General features: G+C 50.4%; 1 protein-coding gene across 1 annotated transcript in view; it reads left to right on the plus strand.

Annotated features, from left to right (window-relative positions):
* VPS37B (vacuolar protein sorting 37 homolog B (S. cerevisiae)) overlaps positions 1-5,812 on the plus strand; it is a 43,830-nt gene extending 38,018 nt beyond the window's left edge. Inside the window, exons 2-4 of the mRNA XM_006865380.1 lie at positions 2,920-3,091; positions 4,522-4,604; positions 5,306-5,812. Of these exons, the coding sequence (XP_006865442.1) occupies positions 2,920-3,091; positions 4,522-4,604; positions 5,306-5,812 (762 nt within the window). The remainder of the gene's footprint in view (positions 1-2,919; positions 3,092-4,521; positions 4,605-5,305) is intronic.
* The last annotated feature ends 2,832 nt before the right edge of the window (positions 5,813-8,644 follow it).

Here is an 8,644-nt window from a genome sequence, read left to right on the forward strand (position 1 = left end):
GACTTGTTTTCATTTTCTTCAGCTTCAGTTTGAATTTGCATATGAGTAATTGATGGTCTGTTCCACAGTCTGCCCCTGGCCTTGTTTTGACTGATGATACGGAGCTTTTCCATCTTCTCTTTCCACAGATGTAGTCAGTTTGATTTCTGTGTATTCCATCTGGTGAGGTCCATGTTAATGCTGTCTAAAGAAGGTATTTGAAATGAACAAATCACTGCTTTTGCAGAATTCTATCATGTGATCTCCAGCATCATATCTATCAGTAGTTGGAAAATAAGGCCTTGGTGATAGAAATGATGCAGTTTGCTTATGATTGTATATTTCAGCTTGCTATTTTGAAGTAACTGTAGATTCACCTAGAGTTCTTAGAAGCAATACAGGGAGGTCCCAGGTGCTCCCTTACCCAGTTTTCCCCAGTGGTAGCATCTGGTGAAACTAGTATGTCATAGCCACAAGAGAGACCCACACCATTCCTGTTGTGGCCACTTTCTTCCCCCAACTTCCTGACTCTTGAAACCAGGATCTGCCTTCCTGCTCTATAACTGGGTCATTTTCAGAGTGTTAGATCTGACCATGTGGCCTTGGAGGGCGACTAGCTTCACTCAGCACACTGTAGGATATTTTGGTGGTTCTTTTTTATTGTAGAGTAGCAATTCATGGAATGAGCGCTGGTGGTACAGTAGTTAAAGCACTAAGCTTTAACTATTGTAAAATATTGTAACTATTGTAAACCGAAAGGTAGACGATTTGTACCCACCAGTTGCTCCACCGGAGAAGGATGAAGCAATCTGTTTACATAGAGTTTGGCAGTCTTGGAAACCAGATGGGGCAGGTCCACTTGGTCTTACAATGAGTTGAATTCAACTCTGTGGTCTAGGGTGGTGGTCTGTGGTGTGGAAGTGCCAGTGTACTTAGCCATTCATCTGTTGCCTTCAGGGTTCCATCTAATTTGGAACTTTGGCTTGTAACACTGCCATGCTCAGATACAGGTTTTGGTGTAAATATTGTTTTCATTTCTCTGGAAAAATGCTCAGGATTACAGTTGCTTGTCCTTTGGTAGTTGTCTGTTTTGATTAGAAGAAACAGATTGCGCATGTGCATTCTTTTAAGCGGCTTAGCAATGGCAAGAAAGATATCCTGCAGGGCCTGGTATATAAATGTTGTTAAGTGCCGTTGAGTCGTTTCCGACCCATAGCTACCCTATATAGGGCTTCCAAGGATCACCTAGTGAGTTTGAACCCACTAACTTTGTGGTTCAAACAGCTTTGCAGTCTGGCACATTAACCCACAGCACCACACCAGGACTCTAGTATATAAATAGCAGATGGACAAAGCTGGGCTGCCTCAATGGGGAGCAGCCCAGGAACCCCAAGTGCGAGGATGTTTCAGCTACCTCTCGGGACCCTCCTATCCCAGTAAGCCAGTGTCTAGCCTGTCTTTACAGTCCTGGATCACCCTTCCTCAGTGAAGCCACAGAAAGAGTACGCAGGATCTCCCTGCTCGAAATGTGGAGCCCGGAAAGTTCTTTTCCATTTCCACCTCGGTCCTTTGTTCTGAGCTTAGGGGTTCTTGGCCCAGCTTATGTGTGTTAGGAGAGAGAAACTGCGGGTCCTTGCAGCTGGAGGTTTTGGGGCCTCTCTCTTTGTCCTCTTTGTTTTTCTGTGTGTGCTCAGCAAGTGAGCCAGAGCAAGAGTGAGGCTGGGGTTCCCCGTGCCAACCGCCAGGAGGAAGGAAGTGTGCAGCTAAAATAAACTGGGCCGGGTGGGAGACAATATTAGGGGAAAATCAGCTGACATGGGTGGGGTCGGAGAAGAAGCTGCAAACAGAAGCACTGACAAAAGTGGCAGGAGGCACGGTGTGTTGTTGAAACTCAGTCCAGGATGTGGACAGCAGTGGACAGCTGTAGTGGGAAGAAGCAAGGGAGCAACAGGGGGACACAGGGTAGGTGTGTGTGTGTCTCTTGTATTCTTTGTAAATGCACAAAGTGGGCTGAGCTCTGTGCATTGTGCCCTTCCATCACCTGTCTCACCCCTAGCTCTTAAGTGAGGTCTGGTAGGTGTAAAGTCAGAGTGAAACCCTTATTGGGCAAAATATGCCTCCTCTTTTTGTCAACCATGAGGCCTGCTGGCTCCATGGGTAAAGCACTTTCTGCAACTAAAAGGTAGGTCAGCGGTTCAAACTCAGCAAGCACTGTGCAGCAGAAAGCTATGGCAGTTTGTTTTCCTAACAATCACAGCCTTGATAGTCCCATGGGGGAGCATTTCTTTGTCCTGTAGGTAGGGGCACTATGAGTGGAATTGACTTAGCAGTGGGTTTGGGGTTGGGCCATTAGCCAAGGACTGGTTGACTCAGTGGCCTGGGGAGGGGGCAGAAAAGAGAATGAGCATCTCTTTATGTGAAATAAATCCTTAGGGTCTGTGGCTTTTTTTCAACACAGTCCGCCCCCTGGTCCCCCTGCACACATACACCCCCACCTGGGTTACACTCAGTTTTAAGCTCGACTTGACATGCCAGCTGGTTCGCCTGTGATTAAAGTGACTCTTTAACTTCCTTGGAGTTACAGAAACTGGTTTTTCAAACAGTCCAGCCCTAAGCCTTTACAGCTGTTTACATTCATAAGAACAATGGCAGTAATAAAAAATTCAAGTCACAGTGCAGCTGTTGAAATAAGATCTCTGGACAGAGCCACAGGACAAAGCCAGCTTGAAAGCTGGTCACAAAGGAAGTCGGCTCTCCTTGGAAAACTGCAGTGGGGGTGTGGAGGGCAGTCACAAGGGCCAGAGTCAGCTTGGTAGTATGTGTTTGCACTTGACGCCAGTTGGGAGAACTGGGAAACTGGGCCATATGCTTTGGCTTCCTGTGGGGTGGGGGGCCACAAGGACCTCTGCTGTTGGTTCTCATCTTGAATGTTCTCTACAGACACAGAACGTGCAGCTCAACAAAGAAATGACGCTCACCAGCAATCGGAACCTGGCTGAAGGGAACCTACTATACCAGCCACAACTGGATGCTCTGAAAGCCAGTCTGTCCCAGAAATACCAGGAACTCCAGGTGCTCTTTGAAGCCTATCAGATAAAGAAGACCAAACTAGGTAACTTCTCAGGGTGATCTTTCCAAGAACACTGTCCAAGGAAGGACACATTGTCTAACCTTTGCCCGGCCAGGAAAAGGAATATTGTTGAGGAACATTTCCAGTTGAGACCGGTTCTGTTACCATGAGGATGATAGTTCATACATAGAGCAATGTCACCTATTTAAAAGAAAACGACCCCTTTTTTTGTTGTGGTGGTCAAGATGTCCCCCAGCAGGATGGAAGTAAATAAATGGCAGCTTTCTGAAGGTTAACATTGGAAACAGTGATGTTTGGTCCTCAGAGTTGACAATGGGAAGCGCCACTCACTGGGTCAGTTTATTATTTCAGTGTCACTGGTTAACTTGCAGCCTTCAGGAAGTCTAGGGCACTTCGCTAGCTGTCCTAGAGGCTGCCAGTGATGTCTGATATCTTCTCTGTTCCCCACAGGGGCTAGTGGTCAGGGGCTGCCAGTAGATGCTGACTGTAGAGGCTAGGGGGCTCTTTACACCCCAGGTGGGAGTGCAGGCTGGTAAAACCACCTTGGAAAGCTGGTGTGGCAGAAGCTCCTCAAACTTACCACTCATACACTGCGATGTGCCCTTTTCATGACTGGGTGTATGCCTCAGAGAGAGACGGGGATTTCTTTTCCATTGAAAGTTATGTACATGAATGTTTGGTGCGGCCACAATTTGGAAAGACTCGGTGTCCGTCTACAAACTCATGGGTAGTAAGTCACTTTAGTGGCACTGTGGATTAGACATTAGGCTGCTAATCGAAAGGTCAGGTTGCTCAGACTCACCAACCACTCTGAGCAAGAAAGCTGAGGCGGTCTGTTCTTTAAAGCTCACACCCTCAGAAACCCTGTGAAACAGTTCTGCTTTGTCATATAGGCTTGCTGTGAGTTGCTGTGAGGAATCCCACAGCACGCGGAAAGGACATGAGCACCTCAGATGATGTCGGAGACTAAATATTGTCTGAAAAAAGTTACACATTGAGCCTAGACTTAGGATTCCACTTACACCAAGTGCAAAACTAGGCAGAGCTGATCCACGTGGGCATGGGCATTGGAGGTGGGTTGCAGGGAGCCTGCTGGAATTGTCCTAGCTCCTGACCTGATGAGATAGTCACTTGAGTATATGCATCTGTGAATGTTTGAGTCATACACTTAATATCTGTACATCTTCTGTGAGTAATCAGTCCAGAGAGTTAGCGCTTTCTTCAGCTTTTCGCTCAGATACTTCAGGTGCCAGGGCCGTGGGGCCTCAGAAAGCCTGGGCTTGGCTGTGCTCCCCAAGCCCACCCCCCTAGGTATGTGAGTCAGTTATCATGAGCTGGGAGGCCTCTCCTTCCAGCTCCTCTCCTGCTATCTGTGAGAGAAACAAGGTTGTTCTCTGGGTTCTGATGCTGTGCTTGGATGTGCCCACCCCTCACATCTTTGCCTCTTTTAGATCGACAGTCAAACAGCGCTTCCTTAGAGACCCTGCTGGCGCTCCTTCAAGCTGAAGGGGCCAAGATCGAGGAAGACACAGAGGTAAGGCCAACTCCCCAGGTCCTTGGTCCCCTAGTCCTCTTAGTGACACAAGTGCTGCCGGCAGAGGTGCAGGGGTGTTCACGCTGCCCTGCTGAGTTGGAGGCTGGGCCTGGTGTGTTGGGGGTTCAGTTTCCATCTGCTCCATGTGTCCAAGGGTGGTCACAGTGCTTTGTGGAATGGCCAGCTGATGCTACAGGGATACGCTTCAGGGAAATAAGTTGGGGGCTGTGGGCTCAAACTGACCACTGACCATCTTTCTGTTAGTTCAGGGACTCCAAAATGTAGCTTTGAGGTGTCTTGAGTTGGGGCTGGTACTGCCACCATGGTGAGACTGCTGAACCCCATCCAAGACGTCAACTAGGGCCAGCCGTGAGTGAAGTGAGAGAAACCTGGCCACCTGCTGGCCTGAGGAGGGAGAGCAGGAACGATGCTCTGAGGACCCTGCTTCTTGACGACTCCCGCCTGTCCTAGCTTGGGATTGCAGGCGGGAGGCACCCCACCAACCTCACCTCAGTTGTCTGGCTCAGTGGCTCCTACCCACCCCTGGAGCAAGTGAGGCTATCTCAGGGTGGTCATCGGGAGAAGCTGGCAGCGTGTGGCTCCTCCCTGCCTGGCTGCTGCTGGTGCCCCGGGCTATGAAGGGAGCTTGTTTCCTGGTGGCCAACGTGTCCTGTAACTTAAGTATCACCTGCGTCTTTCAGAACATGGCAGAGAAGTTTCTGGATGGTGAGCTCCCTCTAGACTCCTTCATTGATGTCTATCAGAGTAAACGGAAGCTGGCTCACATGCGAAGAGTTAAAATCGACAAGCTCCAGGAGATGGCACTAAAGGGGCAGAGACTCCCTCAGGCCCTGGCCTTACTGCCGGCCCGGCTGCCTGAGCCCCTTCCCGCTGCCCCTCTACCCTACCCCACCCCTGAAGCCAGTGGGCCGCCTGCTGTTGCACCCCGGCGAGTGCCCCCTCCACCGCCGCCTGTGTTGGCAGGACGCTCTGCCACCCCGTTCACAGCTGCCTTGGGCTCAGGACAGGCCTTTCCATATCCAGGAATGCAGTGTCCCCCACTGCCCCCGAGAGTGGGCCTCCCATCAGCCAACCTCCCCCCACAGCAGGGCTTTTCTGCACAACTTGTGACGCCATATCCCCCTGCCCTCCCTCAGCGGCCCCCACCCCGGCTGCCCCCACACCAACCGGGCTTCATCCTGCAGTGAGCGTCGTCCAGCCCTGATCTCCCCAGGACTTGCCAGTGGCTTTGGGGGCTTTGCACACAGGAGAGTACACATCGCTGCCTGTTCTGGGTATGGTCCCCACCCCTGTGGCCGTCTGGTTGTAAATTATAGGTCATTGGGAAGTAGTGACACTCCAGTTCTGTTCACAGCTGTGCAGGCCACAGACTGATTCCATGCATTGGGCCCCTGGCACATCTGCAGTGTGATTTCTAAATGGCATCTGGTCTGTTCCACACACTTCCCTCACCCCCCACCCCACCCCACCCCACCCCACATACTCTTGGAAAAGTACTCCTGTGTGTGTCAGTCATGCAGCCCAGAAGCGTGTGGGGACCTCCACAATCACTCCTCACCAACCCTGCCTGCGTCCCCAGGCCTTGCAGCCAATGGAGCAACTGAGAGCTGGGCCCATACTACAGATGAGGCCCAGTGCCTACCACCTGGCCACTCTGAGGGCTTCTATACCGAAATGCTCCCGGAATGAATATTTTTACTACTTGTGTCATTTCTTGTTTTGTATTGGGGTGGGGCGGGAAATACAACTTTTTTGACATCTACAAGACCATTCAGGGAAACTATAGAAAATGCAAATCTTGTTCTGAGCAGATCAAGATGTGGACAAGTGGACGTAATGTCCTTCCTGCGAGTGCCTGTGCTGTGCCTTAGCACCGCCTGGTGCCAGGAGCTCCCACCCCCAACCCCGGGCTGGTGTGCTTTCAGGGAGGCATGTTTGTCCCCACCCTTTGCTTGGTGCCACTGAAGGACAGCCCTGCCACCTTGAACTAGGATCCTCAGGTCCTGCCTTAGCAGGGAAAAAATGAGTGGGACTCTGAGAAGAGGGTTGGATTGGAAGAAGCCTCGCCCACAGGCTCGTCCCTGGATGCTCATTGGTGGAGTCTGTGACCCACTCAACCTGACACCTGTCAAGCAAGCAGGTGCCTAAGTGACAGGATCTCACAGGGCAGAGGCGTGGTCTGCTCAGGAGAGCCATGGACTCAGTGAAGTACCCTTCTGCCCCCGGATTTGAACTCTACTGTATTGTATCTTTTTAAAACAATATTGTATAGGATGATTCACTGCCACGCCAATCAGGTGGGCTCGCCCCAACCCATCCTTGACCTTTGAATGCTGGTGCCACTGACTCCTAGGATACCTCTGCCACCACCACCGCCAGGATGCCCAGCCCGGCAGTGGAACTGGTGCCCGAAGTATGGGCCTTCCCACCTCTCCCTGGCCACATCCAGACCTGTGCTTTCAAGCCGGACGACTTTTTAATGAACAGAGACCTACCTACTCCTAACTTCCTGACATCTGCTTCCTTGGGGGGATGTTGGTCACGTGTTTGGCTCTAGAACATTGATGGGTATAATCTTGAGGTTACAAATAGGTACCCAAGGCTGCTACAGAACCTATTTTACGGTCTGGCCCTGACACCAGCCGCCAAGCCTGATCCTGTGCCTGTGTATGTGTCAAAGGCATGAATGTCAGGGGACGGCAGAAAGCAGCCCGCTTCTCAGCGTGTTTTCAGGGTCACTGCCATCCTGCCTGGACCTCGGAACCTCAGTTCACAGAGTCACTACCACGCGCCCTCCTGCCAGTGGAAGGTAGCCATGATGTTCTTTGGTTATTGCAAATAAACAGTAGACTCCCAGTGGCTATATCTTGTGTGCATGTGTGTTTTATTGTAAAATATATGTAGTATGAAATATGCCATTTTAGCTATTTTTAAGTGTACAACACAGTTAAGTGTTGTTGAGTCTATTCCGATTCATGGAAACCCTGCATAGGGTTTCCAAAACTGTAAATCTTTGTGGGAGCAAAAATCCTCGTCTTTCTTCCATGAAGAGACTGGTGGGTTTGAACTGCCAAACTCATGGTTCACAGTCTGTGTCTGACCCTACAGAGCCACGGCGCTCCCCTGTATAGTATAGTGATAGCATTCTCTCCACAGTGCTGCATAACCAGCCAGCACCACATATTTCCAAAATTATTTAGTCACCCCAACTGAGTTGGGAGTCCTGGTGTGGCACTGTGGGTTAATGCACCAGACTGCAAAGCCATTTGAACTGCAAGGTCGGCGGTTCTAGCTCAGCAGCTGCTCCTTGGAAACCCTATACAGGGTCGCTTTGAGTTGTAATCCACTCAGCGGTACTTGACAACAACAGAATTGGGGTCCATTTTGAAGGTAGAACTGGCAGGATTTGCTGGTTGAGTGGGCCTGTGGTCACAGCAAAGCTGGGATGGTGCTCAGGTCTCTGGGCAGCAGAGGACACTTTTCACTGAGAAGGGGGTGGGAGCAGCGGGGGCTGGCTCTAGAGATCAGTGGCTAAATCTTTGCTGCCATCAATTTGGCCCCTTACTCATGGTGACTCCATACTCCCATAGTGTTCAGTGGCTGATATTTCAGCAGATAGCCTGGACTTCCTTCCCCATCTGTTGTACACTGCTGATGTTTTACTTTAGGGGGTCTACTGATTAGTGTTTCAGGATTGCAGTGGGACCTGGCATCCCAGAGCCAGTAGGGGCCTGAAACTTCTCTGTCAAACCTGGAGGTGAGGAGTTGAAGCCCAGGTGCTCAGTGCTCTGGTTTGAGTTGTGTGTGAACCAAGGCTGCCCCAGGCTAGGACATCCCCTCAGCATCTTGGTGGCCGATGGAGGAGCCACATGTTCACCTCCCCACATATGTCAGCTGGCGGCAGGAAGACAGAGGCTTTTTGAGTAACTAGTTTGCCTTTTTTTTTTTTTTTTTAAATTTAAGGTTTTTATTGTGGATTGAGTAAAAGTTTACAGGGCATATCATCAGTTTTACATTCA

This window comes from Chrysochloris asiatica, unplaced genomic scaffold (genome assembly GCF_000296735.1).
Source record: "Chrysochloris asiatica unplaced genomic scaffold, ChrAsi1.0 scaffold00078, whole genome shotgun sequence".
NCBI classification, from domain to species: domain Eukaryota; kingdom Metazoa; phylum Chordata; class Mammalia; order Afrosoricida; family Chrysochloridae; genus Chrysochloris; species Chrysochloris asiatica.